The following is a 19698-nucleotide window of genomic DNA, read 5'->3' on the forward strand; positions in this document are numbered from 1 at the left end:
AATAACAATACAGGGCATTTCATGCACTGTAATAACTTATTACATAATGAGGAAAATGTTATTACAAAATGCTGCAGTTATTACATAATGGCGTGCAAATTTATTACATTATTACATAATGCGGTGTTATTACATAATGCGTTGTTACAGGGTGCCCAAGTGAAACTGATTGTTTTTTCGTTTTAAGGAGATTTTTAGTTTTGACCGATATCAAGATATGCGTTCCCTGTGGTACGATTTTCGAAACTGTTTTTTTGCCTAGAAATGCTCACCAAATAAGTAATAAAACTGTTATTCATGCATGTTTGTGTTTTCTAGTTTGTTTTTTATATGTATTGGTTTAAACAAAGTAGCAAAATTAAAATAAACAGACAAAAATACCATGCGCGAGCTCATCCTAGATTGCGGAATGACGTCATTTGCAGTCAATAGCTGCGTGTGCTTTCTTTTACTGTCTCTGCCTGGCAAGAGTGAGAGCATCGAATTACGTAGATGCTGAGAGCGGAATTGCAGACAGATAAAGATTAAGAAAAAATACTGAGCCGCTTTCGCGTAGACTCGGTCGATTCCGACTATGTTACTGCTGTTGCGTGCCGTTATAAAGAGCTGGCGGGGTGTGTATGAATGCAAATCCAGGTGCACATGAACGCGCGTTCAACTTAAGAAACCTCTTCCGGGGGAGCCAGCTCAGAACACTTCTGCTGCTTATGAACTCATTTTCAAGTGTGCATGAATGTGGGCGGAGGTCTTTTCCGAAGTGCGTAAGAAACATTTCAGAAGAAGCTTCAGAAAATGATTGAGAATGAGGCCCAATGATCCCAAGCACACTTCCAGGTCTACCAAATTTGGATGAGAAATTTATGCTGGAATGTCCTAGAGCGGCCTTCTCAGTCCCCAGATTTAAATCTTTGGTGGGATTTGAAGAAGGCAGTGGCAGCATAGAAGCCATCAAATATCAATGAGCAAGAAATCTTTGCACGTGAAATATGCTAATTAGAAGTTGCTTGGGTTTGATAACTGTACACATGAACATTTGTGAAAAGAGTCACATTAAATCAATTCATGTTCTAAAAATAAGTCATATGTATCAATAAATAATTGTTTTAATGAGGCTTTTTGTCATATTTTCATTAACCTCGATTCACATCACTATAACTTCTTTAGAGGTGAGGGTGCAAACTGTACAACACGTGCATTTCAAAACTCTATGTTGTAAAGTTGGTTCGACGTCATCCACTCAAACGGTTGAAGTGTGTAATAGGTTTGTATTTTTAATGTCAAATTGATATTAAACTAACTTTATTCTGGTAACTAATATCTATTATCTGTCTAATTTTCCCTGAAATATATTATTGTCTTTTGTATTATGGAATGAGTCAGATGAGTCAAAATAGGTTTGTAAAGTATGAAAGGAAGAGACTATTAGTTCTTATTATTCACATAGCTTCCTAAAACTTAATTGTACTTCCATAGATAGAGTGGTTTGTCTATAGTGCATTTACTCAACTAATAAGAAATGAAGAACATTTAATGATTTATTCATCCAGTATTGCAAATAGATTTGCTGGGAGGGGGGTCATTTCACTGCACTGTAATGTTCACCTCATAATATTTGGTGGTAGATGTAACCATGAAATGTTTTTGTTGTCTGTCATTTTAGTTTTTGTTTTTATTTTGTTCAAATGCTTTTTCTTTTGAAATGCTCTTGAAATGTGCTTAATTTTATTTATTTGTTTGTTTTTTCTCTCTATGTTTGGAAAATGTTTGGAGATCCCAGTGCTTTGGGTCTGTGCCTGTTATTAAATAAAATTGCAGTCAATGAAACAAAACCGGTGCCTTGCTTCAGCAATGATGATATTTATTGTGTTCACCACGTTACATGAAGTGACAAAAGGATATAATGGTAACTTTAAACAATGTGAAAGATGTTGCTCAGTTGTCATAAATACAGGGGAGTTTATCATCCCTCTAGAATTTTACAGTGTCCATTTTTCTCCTACGGAGAATGATAGTTGCTTTGTTTTTTTACTTGCGCTGCATCTTACTGGTGGAGGGAAAGTGGAAGCTCAACCTCCAGCCTTCCTTCGCTTATTTTCAGGTAAGCGTTATCCACACCCTGGGGAATGATAGCGGAGGCACTGGTGAGGGTCATATCCACCACAGACCTGACGAACTCCACAGCATGCTTGATTGTGCTTTCAACCTCTTGCACACTCAGCAGGGAATCCACATGCTCTGTGATGGTCTTCACCACCGTAAGAAGGTTGTGGTAGAGGGTGTTGATGTACAGGGAGACGGTGTCTAGGATGTCAGAGTGCAAGCCGTCGACAAAGCCTTGGGCCTTCTCAACGACATCATGGAGGGTCTCGCCCAGCTTCTCCAGGATCTTGTCAAGGCTCTCCATATTCTTCACCAAATCCACCACCTTGTTCACGACGGCTTTAACCTGGTCCAGGATCTGACCCCCAGTCAGAACCTCGCCAGAGGGCATGGTCACCTGGATGGAGCTGACGGTGTCAACAATTGGTGTGAGGTAGGCAAACAGGTTTTCACTGATCACCTGCAGAAGCTGCTCGCACACTTGGCCAACATTGGTTGTGATCTTGTGCACGATTTCGGGAAGAGTAGCCTTCTCCATTCCTGGCAGCTCAACCTGGGTTTCCCTCAGGAACTTGATGGCTGCATCAAGCAGGACCTGAACGGTCTTCTGGTACTGAACAACAACATCCCTGAAGAGGATGGACAGCTGGCTCAACTCGGGGGCGTGGCTCTTGGCAGTGTTGTAGGCCTCAGTGACTGTGTTAACGAGGGTGTTCTTCAAGCTCTCAAGAGCACTGGCGATGCCGTGCTTTTCTGCGAAGCTAACTAGGGTGGAGGTGATGGCAGGAACTCTCTCCTCCAGAGCAACCATGATGTCCTTGGGGGCATCCAGGCTGTAGGAAGCCTGCAGGCGCAACTTGTCTCCATCCTTGGCAGCAGCTCTGATGGTCAGAATCTCCACATCGGTTTCAGGGGAGGACTGCGGGCAACAAAGAAAATGACAGAAACAAGATTTTGTTAGTTTTTTTCGCGGACAGCAGCTATAGCATCCTGAACACAGAGAGAATGTTATCAAGAATGATACTCACAGCATAGCGACTGTACAGTCTAGCGTACAACTGGGATGGGACCCTGCCCTGGAGCTGGAGTCCGAGGAAGCCAGTGGAAGGAGTAGAGATGGAAGCACTGGCACCATCCTTGCGAGCAGCATAGCGGAAGTTCACATCAGTGAAGGTAGGGCTGCTGATGTCCACATTCATAGAGTGGCGGAAAGCACTGGAAATTGAGTACATCAAATACAATTAAGTTCAATGCTGAAATTGCAAGAATTCTTCTTACCATAAACAGCTCTCTGTTTTGGACTGTTTTCATATTTACCCATCATCAGACATGGCTGCAGTAAGAGCATTCTGCACATCAACAGTCAGGTCAGCATGGGTAAGGACAGCCTTGCCAGTCAAGCTCAGAGCAGCGCTCTCAACAGCAGATGCAATTGAGCCTTTATAGGAATTCAAAGAAACAGGTGCATTAAAAACATGAGTCTTACAAAGTGGCTGTTTATAATTCACCTATTATTTTTAGGAATATGACCATAGAAAAAAGACAATAGATTTAGATACTCACTATCCAGATCATATACCAGGAACTCGACAGGGGATGTTGCAGAGAGCTTGAAGGTTCCCTTGATATCAGGGATTTCACCCTCAACTTCAACTGCAGCAGAGGTGGTGTACACAGGGGTGACAATCTTGGCGTTGCAGGAGACCTTCTGTTTCTGGGCAGTCAGCTCAATAACAGTCTTATCAAAGACGCTGAGTTCACCCAAGCTGCTTGGCTGGGCGAGGTCAACTTCCACATCAGCAGTCAGAGAGCTCAGTGGAGTCAGGTCAACAGTAGCCTGGGCAGAGTGCTTTCCCTTGGTGTTCAGGGCAGCTACATTGATTTCGTTGTTGGAGGCGATTTTCACTGTGGAATACAGACGGCTCAGGCTTCCTTCCAGAGCAATGTCTTCATCCAGATCAAAGTCCACCTTCAAGTCTCCATGGCTGATATGTGCATTGCCGTTGCTCTTCAGAGTTGAGCGAAGGCCATTCTCATTCAAGTAGACGTTAGCTGTGTTATCCAGGGCTCCCTTTACAAGACCTGTGTCCAGGATGGTTCCATCAATGTGTCCCTTTGTTGAGGATTCCAGGGAAATGAAGTAGAGACCAGCCTCAAGCTTCAGGCTGTTCTCAGCATCTCCAGAACCAACAGCCTTGATGACTGGAATGTCCAAGGTGTACTTGATGTTGAGAGTAGAGGCTGCTTTGGGATGTTCCTTTGTGTCTGCTGTCAGCTGGTGGTTGGCCTCAGCAGTGAGGATAGCCAGGTTCACCTTTGCAACAGTTGCAGCAGAAAGAGAGGCTTCCAGCTCTTCAGTGTTCAGGTTCAGAGTGCTGTCATGGGTTGCCTCAACATGGGCATTCTCCAGAGAAAGGGCTGTGGCCAGTTTCACACCTCTCTTGGTGGTAAGGCTGCTGGTACCATCAATCTTGGCTTTCAGACCCTCAAAGACAGATGCAGAGACGGCACCAATGCGGATAACCAAGTCATCCTCAGCAGACACCTCAGCATTGACATTCAGGTTGACGATGGAGGACTTGAAAGAGGCTTCAGAGACCAGACTGCCAACAGCAGGAATGTGAATCAGGCCCAGATCCAGAAGGGGAGCAAACCTGCTCTTCTTGTACACAAGCTTGGCATCCACATCAACTGTCTGCTCAGTGGAGGTCAACAGGTGCTTCAGGCCAGTGTGCTCATACAGATTGATGTCATTGATGGCTGGGGTCTTGAAATCAATGATTGGCACTGCAAGCTCAGGAATGCTAATAGGCACAGTCAGGAATTCAAGATTGGCTTCACTATCAACAGCAGCATAGATGCCGGCTTCGGCCTGGTTGTTTTCAACTGTGAAGTTGTAGCTGATCTTGTACTGATTCAGCTTGACAAGGGCCATGGTGTTGATGTGCTGCAGATCCTGATTCAGGTTGACAGAGTAGTCATTCTGGAGATCAAGCTTTGCTGAAAGTGTGTCAGCCAGGCTGACCTTGGCATTGCCCTTGTTCTGGAAATCGAGCACAACTTCATAAGCTCTAACCAGAGCATGGATGGAGTTGGACAGGGTTCCACTGAGAGCACCAGCAAGCTCGGTGTCGTGATTGGCCTTGATTTCCACTTTCATGTCACCCAAGTGAGCCTTCCCAGAGGCGGTCAGCAGGCTGTTCTTGATGATTGGAGACTCAGCTTCAACACGGGCATCAAAGGTGAGGTAACTGAGGACAACAGCATCAGCATTTAACACCTGCTTCATCTTGAGAGTGGCACTGTTGATGTCACCAGTGTATGTCAACTTGGCAGTGTTAAAGTCCATGGTGAAGTGAAGGTCACTCTTGAGTGTTCCCTCATCAGAGTAGTCTGGGAGAGCAAACTTGGCAGTTCCCTCATGTCCAAGGGTAAGAGTGAGGGTCTGACCTTCCAGATGAGCAGCTGCCTTCTGAGCCAGAGCGGTTTCGCTGGTGAAGGAGATCAGAGCGATGTTGATCTGCTGGTTGTAGGTGGTATCAAGAGACACAGACAGACCATCAATGAGCACATTGTTGACCAGCTCAGCTGTGAGGAGAGAAGTGGTTGCCTTCACAGTGGTCTTGGCAGAGGCCTGGGATGGGACGGTCACTGTTGCCTCATGGTCCACAGCAAGAATAGAAGATGTGAACTTCAGGTTTTCTGCAACAACGATGTTGGTCATCTCAGGGAACTTCACACTAGCACTGGAGTCCAGGTTGTAGTCCAGTCCTTCAAAAACAGTTGATGATCCTTCGGCGGTCAAGGAGGCTGTGTACTGGGGAGTTGTCTCGCTCTCTGGAGCATTTTGGAGTTCAGCAGCAGATCGAAGGGTGTAGATGGGAGTGTTCACTTTGATTTCACCATAGAGCTTTCCAAAAGCTGGCACTATCAGCTCAGTGGGAATGTGAGGGAGCTTGATCTCAGGGATCTGCAGAGGGATGTCAAGGAGATGCTCAGCACTGACCTTGGGGATGGCCGGGAGAGAGATCTCTGGAAGGGTAATCTCTGGCAGTGAAATAGCAGACAGCTCAGGCAGATAATTCATGGTGAGCTCTCCAAAGAAGGCATCCACATTCACAAAGGTAATTTCAAAGTTTACAATGAAGTCAATGAGCTGCATAACCTTCTGCTTGACATCATCATAAGTAATGGTCATGGCTGGCACAGTATGGAAGCCCAGAATGGTGAACTCGGGCAGGTCAATCTGTGTTGGGAGGCTGTCCTGAAGGTGGGCCAGGCTGATCTTGAAGGAAGGCAGAACCAGGTTGGTGAGTGGGACTGTGAATGATGGGAATTCAAACTCAGCTGTCTTCAGTCCAGTCACAACTCCCTCAATGACCTGCTTAAGTTGGCCAACAATTGCTTGATCAGCAACAAATTTCTGGACTGCATCAACAACTCCACTGAAGGTTTCACTGACAATGTCCATAACCTTGGTGTACAGGTTGCTGACTACTTCCAGGTAATGCTGGATTTCACCTCTGAGGTCAACCTCTGGAAGTTTGGCCACCAGAGCTCTGATGTCATTCAGAGCCACACTGTCAATGATGTCTTTCAGAGTTTTGACTAAATCAGCTACCTTGACGCTCCTCAGTTCTTCCAAGAGGCCACTCAGTGTGGACAGAGCATAGTTGACAAATTCTCTGGTTGCCTCAACCTTCTGTGGAATCTCAAGAGAAGCAATGAGTGTGTTCAGCTCACCAGTGTAAGCAGCAATTTTCTCATTGACATCATCTACAAAGGCATTGTAGTCAAATGATTTAACTCTATGCACAAAAGCATCAATGTATTCGTTCAAATGCTCAATAGCCTGCTTGATCTCTGTGGCCTTCAGGTAGTTGATGGCATCTTCCAGTGCGACAGGGATGTGAATGGTCTTCAGAGTGTTAACAACGACCTGTACAGTCTCGTCAATCTTGAATTTCTGGATGAGCTCAACAACCTTCTCCAGGATTGCTTCAATTCTTTTGTCAAGTTCGTATTTAACAAGTACTGCTCTCACATTGCCATAGACTGCATTCAGCTTGCCAATGATGTCCAATTCTGTGACAAGAGATTTGACTGTGTCTACAATCTTGTTCAGTTGCTCTGTTGGAATGTGTGCTACCAGCTGACTGGTCAGACCTTCGATGTCAACGGAGGAAATCAAGTTCTTCAGATCCTCAACAAACTGAGCCAAGCTGAAGCTTGAAATCATTTGTTTCAGTTCACCAACTCTTTCCTCAAGCTTGGCTTTGATGGCATACTGGGCATCCAGGTCATGCAAGAGAGCGATGCTGCTGTCCTTCAGTTTCATGAGATCAATCTGCTTAATCAGATCTTCAACAGCTTCAATGACTGCAACAAGCATGGCATTGATGTCATATTCTTCACTAAGTGCGTTGAGTTCCTCAGTCAGTCTCTTGACAACAGTCTCAGACAGAGTTCCACTTGCAATCAGCTCTTTGATCGTTTTGACGGTTTCATTGACAGTAGCAGCCAGATCAGTCAGGAGCTTCTCAAGAGCAGACTTCAGGTTCATCAGGGAGGCCTCCAAGTCTTCAACAGTGATGGCATACTCTCGGGTAAGGGATAGCAGGTTCTCTTTGAGAGTGATTGCTCTTCCTTCCATATTCAGTGTCTTCACAAAGTCGCTGATGTAGTCGGGGATACTCTCCAACTTGTGAACAAGGTCCTCCCTGACGATGATAGCTTGCAGGGCCTCTGCAACACTCACAATGGTGATTTTCACACTTTCAAGGAGAGCAGGCATACTCTCAATGAGAGGCAGGTGAATGGTGTGGCTGGAAGTGCTCTTGTCATACTTCAGGAACCCAGAGACAGCAAACTCTTGGTTCTCGCTGTCAGCTGTGTTGAGCAGACTGGTCAGGATGGTTCCTGTCACTTCCAGTCCAAGCCCCTCAGGAGTGTTGTAAACATTGACCTCCTCGTTGATGGCATGGTTGTTGAATTTGGACTTCAGTGTCACATGAGCCTTCTGGTGAGAGGGAGTCAGGAGAGTTTCAATCTTGTTGTCAAGCCCAGTCTCAATGGAAACGCCATTGTCAAGGTTTTGGGAGGTTGAGATTCTGCATTCATGAGAGTGTGCGAATGCCAGTGGCTCTGCCTTCAGGAGGAACTTGGTGTACACTTGAGCACTCTGCTTCCCATACAGGGTCAGGTCAGCATCAGCATTGGCAATAGAATCAATGTTGAAGCTGAAGGGAACAGCTGTTGCACGGGTGGTGGTGTCAAAGCGGAGAAGCTGGGAGTTGAAGCGGGCATCATTGTTAATTCTAACAGTAAGTCCAGCAACCTCAACTTCGGTGTTCTGGCTGAGGTGAGAGCCCAGAAGCTTACCAGCTGTGCTACACTTGGCATTGGCCATCAGGTCAGCGTACTTGATTTCAAAAGTGTGCTTGAGCTCCTCTTCTCCATAGGCTACCTTCAGGCTTCCAGTCACATCAGCCTTGTAGGGCTCTACCTTAACCTCATGGTGATTCACCAAGTTGGCATGCAGAACCTTCAGGTCATTGTTGCTGTTCAAAGATGCAGTGTAGTCATGCACATCCAGGACAATGGAATGGGTGAAGGAGGTTCCCTCGCTAACAACTGCTTCAGCATTGTTGTTGAAAGCAATAGAAGAGCATGTTCCAGACAGAGTCATGGCATGAGCAATCTTCATGTCAGCAAATTCACCTTTGGTGTCAGTGTTGAAGGCACCCTTAGATGCATCCAGGGAACCGCTGAATGTGTTCTCCAGCTTCAGAGGGCTCTGCAGGGATGTGGCTCCATTGGTTACCAGACCATCCTTGTTCAGTGTCAAGGATGCTTTGTGAGTTGCCGTGTTCTCGGCAAGCTTGACATCAGCATCACTGTTCACAGCCAGTCCATTGACATCCAGGGTAGCAGACACAAGGGAATGGATGCGGTCTTCTGCATGGTCAGCACTTGTTTCCACCTTGATGTTAACAGCTCCAGCACCAGCAGAGGCTTCAGCCACATTCTGAATCTTCAGGCCGAGGGCTTCTGCCTTGGTATCGGACTTCACAGCAAGTGTGGAATCTTTGAAGGTGACCTCAGCAAGATGCACCAGGGTATCATCAAGTGCTGCAGTGTTGGATGTGGCAGTCAGCTCACCATTAGCAAAGGCAGCAGCAAATGTGTTCTGGGCTTTGACAAGGGTGGAATCAATCTTAACAGAAGAGTCAATCTTGGCCTCTGGCTTGAATGGGAAAACTTCGACTGTCTGGGAGATGGTGGTAGCACCATAAACTGGGCCAGCCTTAAGGGATGCCTCTAGTTTTCCATTTCCAAAGATCCCCTCCGTGTTCATATTAGCATCACCCTCATACTCCAGAGACACAAGTACGCCAAGAGGACTAGTTGCCTCAATCTTGCTGTTGGACTTCAAGTTGAAGTTGTCAGCAATAGTTGCAACCTCCACAACACTAATGCTGGCATCAATGAGCTTGTGGTTCACATGTGTCTTCACTTCAGCCTTCAGGGAATCACCAGGTGTACCAGCAAGCAGTGCAGATGCTAGTTAAAATAAATGTATAAAGCAACATTATTTAAAATGTAAAAGGAATGTTATTCACAATGTTACTTCAGAATGGCATGCCAGTGTTAACAAAAATGTAAATAGATTCATATTTTAACTCGGTAATAATTCTGCTGAGTGTAAGAGTTGAAACATTATACATTCTTGATTAATCAAGTCTTTATTTACCTTCAGTCTTGAAACAGAAGAGATCAACAGGGCAGCTACCAGTGAGCTCCACCTTAGCTGAATAGCTGGGGTGGTCAACTGGATCTCTACCAGCAGAGACGTCGGCCTCCAGGTTGTAGAAGTTGCTGTGCACCTTGGCGGAGACTTCAGCCTTTCCGAAGACAGGCACAGACACAGACACCTGCTCTGGAACAAACACCTCAGGGAGGGGAATGTCAATGGAGGCTACCTCCAGGCCCAGCTGGGGCACAGTCAGGTGAGGAGTGGTGAGGGCAGCAGGGAAGTTCAGGTCTCCAGAGGATTTCCCTCCAAGTGGCAGAGGAATGGCGATGGTGTAGGAATGCGTGCCAAAGTGGTATTTGGCATCAGCCTCACTGCAAATTAAGACAAATTATAAAGTTAAACATCAATAATGTTAAACATCAACAAGTTTTAGTTATATCATTACATATTTATCAGTTCTTTTTCCCATCAATTCAAAATGTGAGACTTGTAACTTAACTATTTGTATTTGAACTTGTATCTTCAACTTGTAATTAACTTATTATTCATACCTTACAGCTCCCTTATAGATTCAAATAAAAAGTGAATGTAAGATGAGAAACTGATAGGTAGCTCATCATTCACTTAGATGTAGCTACATCTAAGATTACTTACGCATTCAGGTACAGTCTCTCGGGTAGAGAAAGCTCAGGAAGAGAAGGAAGCCTCACGTTCTGCACATAAGGAATCTCAGCCTCCAGCTTCTCCAGGTAGGCATTGGTAGTCTGACCAAAGCAAATTGGACCATTTCAGTCAAAATAGCTATTGTGTTACAAATCTCAGTCTCTGACTTCTTCATATTATTTTGAGAGTATTGTGACAGTGATTTAGCCATGATTCTTTTCATACCTCAACAGATTTAGCAAGGACATCACGGACGTTCATGCCAGTCTGACCAATCTGGCTGTCAAGAAGACCGTTGACAGAGGCCTTGACGGCATCAACATTGGGGATGATGTTCTGGATCTCGGAGCTCACATCAGACTTAATCTCAGCTTCCAGTTTTTCAGCATCTGCAGCATCAGGTTAAACATGGCATATGATATGTTAATGTTGTGTCATGATTTATAAAAAATTGTCTTGAGAAAGCAGGAGAGAAACCGGATATTCATGAAAGCCACTCACCGTATTTCAGAGTGATCTTCTGGACAGAGGAAGTCTCTGGCAGTTTAACATCAGTTTCAAGTTCCAGGGTCAGACCCTCAGTACGGTGAATGTGTGCAGAGACTTTGGCATCAGCCTTCAGTGCAGGCACGAGGAGCTGAAGGTCCAGAGTGGCATCCTTCATTGCCTCAATTCTTTTAGAAAAAAAAACCATAATGATTAGGACCTGTCATAGCATGATCTTATAAAACAATGTTCTCATATTTCACATCTTCAGCTAAGATATCATTTGACATACTTGGCCAGGGCAACCAGAGAGGCCTGAGGAATGTTCTTGTTGACAAGGTCAATCTGGACAGAGTGTGTGGCCTTGCCCTTGGTGTCGGGGTTGACAGAGCCGAGCCTGAGCCCAACCTCCAGGTCATAATCAGGGATCTGGAGATCAGCTTCAACGTTGTACTTCTGCCTGTTGAACTTCACAGTCGCTGTGGCCTCAGAAGCTGCTTCTCCTGTGGTAGTAGGAGAAAGAACAGTTCAGGCACAGAGGAAATTTGCATATATGCCAATACTCTCATTAAAACAGTTTCTGATCTGTTATTTGATAACTGTTCAGTAATATACTACACAGATATTTTAGTTGAATGTATCTGTAAGTTGAATGTATATTTACCTTCAGCCTTCAGAGTCAAAGTCACTTTGTCGGTCTTGTCCTCATAGGAATGGTCAATGTTGGCAGTGTATTCTGAGACCTCACCAGTAGGATGCAGCTCGATGGCAAGCCTGTAGAAAAAAGCGAATGGATTTTTCAGTATTACCACAGCATCTCTGACAGAGATAACTGGCATACAAACTACTTTAAACTGCTATTTGTTCTTGATTTTCTTACTTGCTGTCCCCAGTGAAGGGGAAGTAGGGAGCCTCATCAGTCTGCATAGCATCAGAGTACTGCAGAGCTGTGCAGTACTTCATGCCAGCAAAGACAGGTGTGCATTCTGTCACATCAACTCTCTCTCCTGTGGCTGGGATGGTCTTGGTCTCAGCACCATGCACAGAGATCAGGGAGTTGCTGATGTAAGGGAGGAGAAGTATAAAAATTAACTGTGTGTATAGATTCCCTTTTTGAATTATTTTTTCTCAGTTCCTCAAAGGCATGATGCAAATATTCAAACATACGTGAAGCTGACGAGCTTGGTAGGGCTCTGAGGGGCAGGGATGGTCAACTTGATGTTGTTGTGGGACACGGAGACCTTGGCTTTCAGGCCACTCTCGTGGTAAATGTTGGTGTGCATCTCCAGACCAGACTGAACAAAGTCAGGGAAGTGGGCTCCAACCTCAGTAACAAACTCAATACCAGCAGATGGCATGAATGCGACTTCACTCTGGGGATGAAGGGAAAAGGAATAGGGAATTTTAAGGCTGTTGTTGTACCATTTAACTCAACTATGTCATAATGTGGGTTTATCATTCTTACCATATCAGCAGCAATGTTCACTCCTCCCTTGACTCCAGGGGTGAAGGTACCAGACAGGGCAACCCTCAGAGGAACACCAGCGCCGGTTGGCAGGTAGAACTCATTGTCCATGAAGATGTAGTGGGCAAACAGCTCACTGTCGGCACTGGTCAGCAGTCCCTTGATGAACTATTAAGCATTGATATAAATAAATGAGCAATCAAAGATTGTTGGTTGATAGTTGTAAATCTTTCCAATCTTCTATGAGATAGTGAAACAGCGATCTATGTGAAAAGTTAATGTGTTTTTGGCACTGGACTCACATCAGTAGGGAACATTTTCAGGAGGTTGTCAATCATAAGTGCAGCAGAGTAGGCCATCTCCTCCATGTCTTTGGTCTTCAGGTAGCCAAGTTCCATTCCCAGCATTTTCAGGTAGACCATGGCCTCAGGGGCATCCTGAGACTTCAGGTCTCTGAACAGTTTGTTGACGTTGCGGCCAAGCTCTCTTAGAAGGTTCTGGGAAGACTAAAGATATAGAGAGAACCCAGGTGATTTTTCATTTTCAAGGTAGACCAGTCTATTTGTGATTTAAACAATGAGATCTAATTGTTCAGTACCTGTCTCTTCTTTCTGTCATTCCTCAGGGAAGGAAGCATGTTCTTCAGAGTCTGACTGAAATGGCCAGGCATCCTGTCAGCAGCAAAGTACATGGTCTTCATCACAGTGTCGGGGAAGAACCCATTGGCACCAAACAGGGCCTCAACAGTTGGCTCGAGTCCCTTGCCCTCCATGCCAATCTGAAAGCACAATACATGATTAGTTGGAGCGAACAATCATTAAATACTCAAGACTCAATACTCAATACTAAAGGCACAGTTTCAGACAAAATAAGGTAATTTTCAGTCATACCTCAAACATGTCCACATCATAGCCAAAGGCATTCAGGGTCATATCTAGCATGACTTCCTTAGGCAGGTAGCTAGCGCCCTCGAAGATCATGTTTCCCTCCAGGGATCCGGCTTTGTAGTTGCGGGAGAACTTGGTTGGGTCCATGACAGTTCCAACCTCATTGCCCTGCAGGGCATCAAGGATCTTCTGTCTCAGCCTGTGCAAGGAAAACATATGGTTAGCTTATGATTAATAGTTTGCTTCTGATGTGAATACATGAAATGTTAGCCAGAACAAAATAGGCTGTGGTCCAACATACTCTTGGGTCTCGGGTGCAGTGGAGCTCAGGATGTTGGTGACATGAGAGATCACAAAGCTCTTGGCCTGTTGGTTCTCCTCAATTGGCAGGGCAGCAGCCAGCTGAGACAGTTCAGAGGGCTGAGGGTCCTTCATCAGCACCAGGTAGGCAGCAACACGTTTCTGCAGTGGGGCAGCACCGTCCAGAAGGACCTGCATGAGCACCTGTCTACCCTGTAAAGCACATATCAGATGTAGCTCAGTTAGTTTGGTTCCAAAAGCAAGACTTTCACTGAGTAGTAAAACACAAGAAGACTCTGGGTTACCTCCTCAGGCAGAGTGGTCTGTCTGTAGGCCTGGATGGCAGCAAGCTGAACCTCGGGAGTAGCAGCAGGCTCGTTGACACAGTGGATCACAGCAGATTTCAGAGCAGGGCTGGCAGCCCCCATAGCAGCAGCCATGTTACCAATAACCTGAGAGACAAAGCAAAACATAATCACAACACTTACCAAAACTATCTACAGCATGTATAGAGTAAATAATGATAACACTGGCTACATATTACTGCAACACACCTTCAGGGACATGAAAATGTGCTCCTGGTCACCAGTGCAGTCTCCAATCTGCTCCAGGGCAAAGTTGGCAACAGCCTCAATCTCGGGAGTGACCTTGCCCTCAGCCTTGTACAGTCTGTGGATGGACAGAGTGTATATTCATCATATCTCAATCTTTAAATCACAATTAATCCTGTTAGGGGAACCTTGGACATTGTCTTACCTCTTGACAGCATTACTGGCACCATAGAAAATGGGCTTGCTCTGCTTGAACTTGGCCATCTCCAGCATGTCGTGGACGAGCTGGCGAGAAGGGTTGGGTAGCAGACCCATGGCGTAGACGGTGGCATCAATCTCCATAGAAGAGCTGTCGAAGGTCCTGAGGATCTGCATGATGGCACTGCTGCACTCGGGAGTGCCGCACTGGAACAGAGCCTGGTAGGTCAGGGAGCGAGAGATTTCCAGGGCCTCGGGCACGCCAGCAGCCAGGGTCTCTGCAGACATCTTGCGGATCATGCTCACAATCTTGCGGGCCAGGTGGGCTCTCTTGTGTCCATTCTCGGTCTTGGACAGGCCAGCCAGTTCAGTTAGGAGAGCGAGAGCAGCATCTTTGTCCTGGATTGGGCTCTTGTCCACACTCGCGTGTGGGTGCAGGGTCTGCTCATTGGCCAGAACTACAAATCACACAGAAAGACTGTAGTCACAAATTCTGTCTAGTGTTTTGTAAATTAGTAATACCTTTAGAACAAGTTGAAAATGACAGATTTAAGGGGTGTATTTGTTAATGAAATCTTACTGGGGTCAAAGACTCTATCGTTGTACTCAGAGACTGCCAGAAGGGTGGCCTTCTGTTTGCTGACGTTGGTAACTCCATTTTTACCCCTGTGGAAATGATAACAGTTAAATCACAGTCTAAAACAGGAGAGCTGTCTTGAAATGATTGACTCATCTATTCACTAGCTGACTCTCGGACGTACTTGTGGGAGAAAGGCACCAGGATGTGGTTCTCAGTGCATTCACCAGCGACTGGGTGGTGCTCTGCGTTGTCAAACTGGTAGTTGCAGGTCTGGGTGCTCCTGATCAGCTGGGCAAGAGGGTAGTGCTATACGGAGAAGAGAGAAGGCTCTTGTAAGACATTGCTTTATTATATTCATGTGCTTTATGTATTTATTATATACTATGATTATTTATTTAACCTTTTAACATGTAAACACTTGTTTTACAGTTTCAGTGTGGAAAGATACATAGAGAGCTTATTTGATACATTTCAATATAACATGCTTTTGTTTATAGTAAAGACTGTTGTATTGTGTACAAATGTAAGCAAGGTACCCAGTAACAATGTGTTTTGTTCCATATGGAATGTATTTTGTTTATTTGTTTGTCTAAAAGGTTGTCATAGTGCCTTACCATGCCAGTGATGAGGGCCAGGGGGCTGGTGTGGTCGCTGACTGGCCTGAATTGGTCGCACCTGGACAGGTCTCTTGTGAGGGTCACGTCCGTGGCAATGTCTTCTCTGGCATTCACAGTGTAGTCAGTCTTGCACAATCCATAGATGGTGGGCTGAAGGATGAACAATAAGTGAATTTTGCCATCAGGGACCCCTTACAGTACAGACAATGTATGGTTCTGTGTTGATTCTATTTTTCGAGGTTGATAGTTGTAGTTCTTTTTAAATGCTGAAATGTTATTGTGGTTATGTATTTCTAGAGTTACAATAACAGTGTAAGGATTTAAGTGTTAATCACTGTTATTGTTTTATCTCAATACCATTCTCTTGTTCTTCTCCTCATCCAGAACAGGCACAGCAAAGCCAGAGATCATTCCCCTCTTGATGTTGAGGATGTTGACAGGCTCATCGTCTTCAGGGAACAGCTTGACGATGTTGTCCCCTTCAACAGTGACCTTGAGAGAGTTCCTGGGTAGAAGATGTTAACAGCCATGTTAATTATTTGCTTTTTATTGCACAAAGTGTATTTATGTACTCATGTTAGTCAGCCTGCATCAGGTTAAAGGCTGAGTTTTAATTTGCACTGATGGGTTATTTAACAAATTAAGGGTAAACACATTTTTGGAGCAGAAGAGATGTACTTGTAAAATAAATTGAAGAGAAATGCTTACTTCTCCATGGCAGCCTTGAAGGCATCAGCAGTGGCTGCTGGGGCAAAGACTGGGTGGCCAGCTTCATCAAATTCAGTGACCTCACTGAGCGTGCACTCAGTGGTACGAACGATGTAGTGGCAGGGGCCAGGAACCTCAATCTCAACCTGTAAGACATGGGAAAGGTGAAAATTACGTTTTCTCAACCTGTGGGCCAAAGAGGCAAAAGCTACTGATTTGTTTCCCTTTTCATTTGTCTACCATACATATTTTTTAAAGGCATGAATCTATAGGCAAAGTAATACAAAGCAAGTTCATTTAAAAATAAATTCAAAGCAATATATATATATATATATATACATAAAATACAGGGTGTGTATAGTATATATATTTATATATACACACTACAAATAATGAGTCATACCTTGCAGCTTCCTTTGGGGCCGTTGACAGCTCCGTTGAGGAAGTTGAGGGATTCGGCTTCATACAGATATTCATATTTGTGGAAGGGCTTGTATCTCTCGGCCACTAGGGGGAAAAGAGAGCACTTAGATGCTGTGTGTGCCAATCCTATGTGCTTGTATGATCAAGTAGTTGGCTAGCACTAGAAATATGAACTTTCTTTTGGTTGCCATTCACTTTCTTTTTAGCCTTTAATAGCAATTTAACAGTAATATGTTGTAGATATATTTTGTAGATGTATTTTCATTATAATGAACAGGACTTTAAGAAACTTACTGTGGCATGGTGCATCGTCAGCATCTTAAAGATGACAAAACAAAACATAATTCATTACACTTTTATCATTTTTGTTCAGTGACAAACTGGACAAAATGGAAATGTTAAAATAGTACAGATATCACGGATACTAAACTAAATAATACAGATTGTAGACCCCTGACAAGAGGAAAGGGAGATAAAGGCACATAAATGAAGAAAACTAGCATTCCTTTATTAGCAGCCGTATTTGAAAAACTATATTTGTGATGTGTGATTTCTCTGAAAATCCATATATAAATGCATGGTAAAAAAACAATTCTAGTTTAAATACTTTTTAAAACAAATGAAAACATAATTTAAAAAAAATAAATATTTTGAGAAACATAGAATCCTAGAATCCAACAGACTTCCAAATCTCCCTCTTTAATTTAATTAAAAATTATGTGTTCATTTTGCCTCAGAAGTTAACTAAAAACCATGGAACCAATGCAGGAGTATGTCCTGCCTAGGCAGAATGCCTGAGTCCAGTGCTAGAGTGTACAGATGAGCTACTTACGGGCCAATGCGACGGAGCCGAGGATCAGCATGAGGTAGAGCTTAGTTTCCCCCATTATGGGTTCGAGGTAGCTCTTTCCTTTGGGTAGGCGAGTACTCAGTCGAGACTGATTCACCTCCTCCAGAGCTGCTCTTTTATACCCCCAGGACAGCCAGGTGGGGGTGGGGTGGGGGGCTGGAACTGCAGAAATAACTGCTTTTGCTCCAAAGTCCATCTGATCTGCTCGTGTGGCAGGACAAAGGCAACTTGGTAAATTTCATAAGGGTTCAGAGTTTTCCCTCCCACTGATAACCAGATAGCAGACACTGTACTCTTGGGGGGATTAAGTGGTTTTCACTCTTAGCCCACTGAAGATTACAGAGACATTCTGCTCTGGAAGGTTCTTGTAAAGAAGAACAGGCTCAATTAAGACACTGCCTCACTCAGTTGGATTTCTCACTGATATCAGACAATACCTCATGAAGGGTAAAGGGTTATTCATTCTCTCCCAGGCAGTGTATGCAAACTGGGAAAACTGAAAACTGGGGAAAAAACATGAAAACAAAATAAAAAACCCAAAATACACAATAAAGGCCTGCTTTCATCCTGTGACATTACCATAGATTGCCGTGGTTACAAGCAAGATGATGACTGCTATAAAATCCCATTTCAAACCAGTTATTTCATGAAGGTACACCTTTTGGGCATTGTATAAACCACTGAAGCATTAGCTTGAAGTAAAGCTTGATGTCTTAACATAAAACTTGATGTCTGAACCTCTGAACTAAAATTGTGTTCAGAGTTTTCCAGGATACGTAGAGTTTCTTGCTCTCGTGCCATCACAGTAAATAAGTATTACTGGAGGTTTGCTAATTCAGAGTATTAACTTATTTTATCAAATCCCTGTTCTAATACATATCTCAGTCATTTTGGGCTTAACATTTTCAAGTTACAAAACTCAGAACAGGATCAAGATGTAAGACTTTGGGCCTGTTTTCAATACCTCTATCTACTGGTCAAATGTAGCACATTTAAACATTTTTGCTTCATATATATTCTTTCTTTATATTCTTTCCTACATGTGTCATATCAACATGCATGAAAGTGTCATTTTAATTCAAACCGATGTGGTGTTAACTGATAAGGTTATTGATTGGTTAAAGATATCTGCAAGTGAGACAACAGACTGTTATTTACATTGTCCATGCATGTGTATCTACAGTAGGTGTGATTCATTTATTTTTGATCAAAGCACAAGAATGGCATGTAGGTGTTTTTGATCATGTGGAGGTCCTCTAAGAAGTGTGTGTCCTTATTTGCTATGAAGAAACACTACGTATACGTTTGATCATTAAGAACTGAAAGCATACCCAAATGATTTCTTTATTTGAAATACACGACTTTCAGATTTCATCCAGGCAAATTAAATTGAAAACAAACACACACACAAACACACACACACACACACACACACACACACACACACACACACACACACACAATGCAATTGGTGACACTCAAGGTTTGTGCCTTGGACCTTACAGTGTAAATAATAATGTTAACTGTCAGTCATTCGCACTCTGCTCTCTTGCAGGCCTTCACACACACACACACACACACACACACACACACACACACACACACACACACACACACACACACACACACACACACACACACACACACACACACACACACACACACACACACACACACACACACACACACACTCTCTCTCTCTCTGCTCTCTTGCAGGCCTTCATTCGGCCTCTTTTCGTCCAGTTCTGCATAGATGCAGCAATCTGGCAGAGCTGAAAGGTTAAAAAGGGCGCAGTGCATACTCAGATAGGTAGGTTGGGACTCAGCAGAATTTGCTGATTACTGAACACAGAACTTTGCACAGAGACTTCACTAATTTGAACATCATGTCACAAATCTCTATTATCAAGTGCCCTAAAAGTTGCAATGTTTGTTCATTTACGTTGGCCCCTTTTTTATGGTTATGACACCATGTCTAGGACTGTTATTCTCTTGATACCAGCTTTACCATGTACATTTCACAGCATATCTTTAAAATAATGGATAATGAAGTTATCTGTGACAAAAAGAACAACAGTGTCAGTCAATGAATCAATCAATCAATCAATAAATGA

At 44.0% G+C, this 19698-nt stretch overlaps 1 protein-coding gene across 1 annotated transcript in view; it reads right to left on the reverse strand.

The window, feature by feature from the left end:
* Window positions 1–2041: 2041 nt before the first annotated feature.
* The window catches only part of LOC308377734 (apolipoprotein B-100-like), a gene marked incomplete at both ends in the record, with an annotated part of 42873 nt that continues 25216 nt past the window's right edge, over window positions 2042–19698 (reverse strand). Inside the window, 26 exons of the mRNA XM_080854473.1 lie at window positions 2042–3019; window positions 3129–3315; window positions 3418–3538; window positions 3664–9663; window positions 9854–10227; window positions 10511–10620; window positions 10745–10908; window positions 11021–11193; window positions 11298–11508; window positions 11670–11779; window positions 11886–12065; window positions 12173–12378; window positions 12471–12638; window positions 12773–12976; window positions 13069–13248; window positions 13361–13556; window positions 13659–13870; window positions 13963–14109; window positions 14212–14326; window positions 14414–14864; window positions 14987–15072; window positions 15168–15292; window positions 15601–15753; window positions 15961–16108; window positions 16312–16457; window positions 16715–16818. Of these exons, the coding sequence (XP_080710599.1) occupies window positions 2042–3019; window positions 3129–3315; window positions 3418–3538; window positions 3664–9663; window positions 9854–10227; window positions 10511–10620; window positions 10745–10908; window positions 11021–11193; window positions 11298–11508; window positions 11670–11779; window positions 11886–12065; window positions 12173–12378; window positions 12471–12638; window positions 12773–12976; window positions 13069–13248; window positions 13361–13556; window positions 13659–13870; window positions 13963–14109; window positions 14212–14326; window positions 14414–14864; window positions 14987–15072; window positions 15168–15292; window positions 15601–15753; window positions 15961–16108; window positions 16312–16457; window positions 16715–16818 (11249 nt within the window). The remainder of the gene's footprint in view (window positions 3020–3128; window positions 3316–3417; window positions 3539–3663; window positions 9664–9853; window positions 10228–10510; window positions 10621–10744; window positions 10909–11020; window positions 11194–11297; window positions 11509–11669; window positions 11780–11885; window positions 12066–12172; window positions 12379–12470; window positions 12639–12772; window positions 12977–13068; window positions 13249–13360; window positions 13557–13658; window positions 13871–13962; window positions 14110–14211; window positions 14327–14413; window positions 14865–14986; window positions 15073–15167; window positions 15293–15600; window positions 15754–15960; window positions 16109–16311; window positions 16458–16714; window positions 16819–19698) is intronic.

The sequence above is a fragment of the Sprattus sprattus genome (genome assembly GCF_963457725.1).
Source record: "Sprattus sprattus genome assembly, chromosome: 16".
Taxonomy (NCBI): Eukaryota; Metazoa; Chordata; class Actinopteri; order Clupeiformes; family Clupeidae; genus Sprattus; species Sprattus sprattus.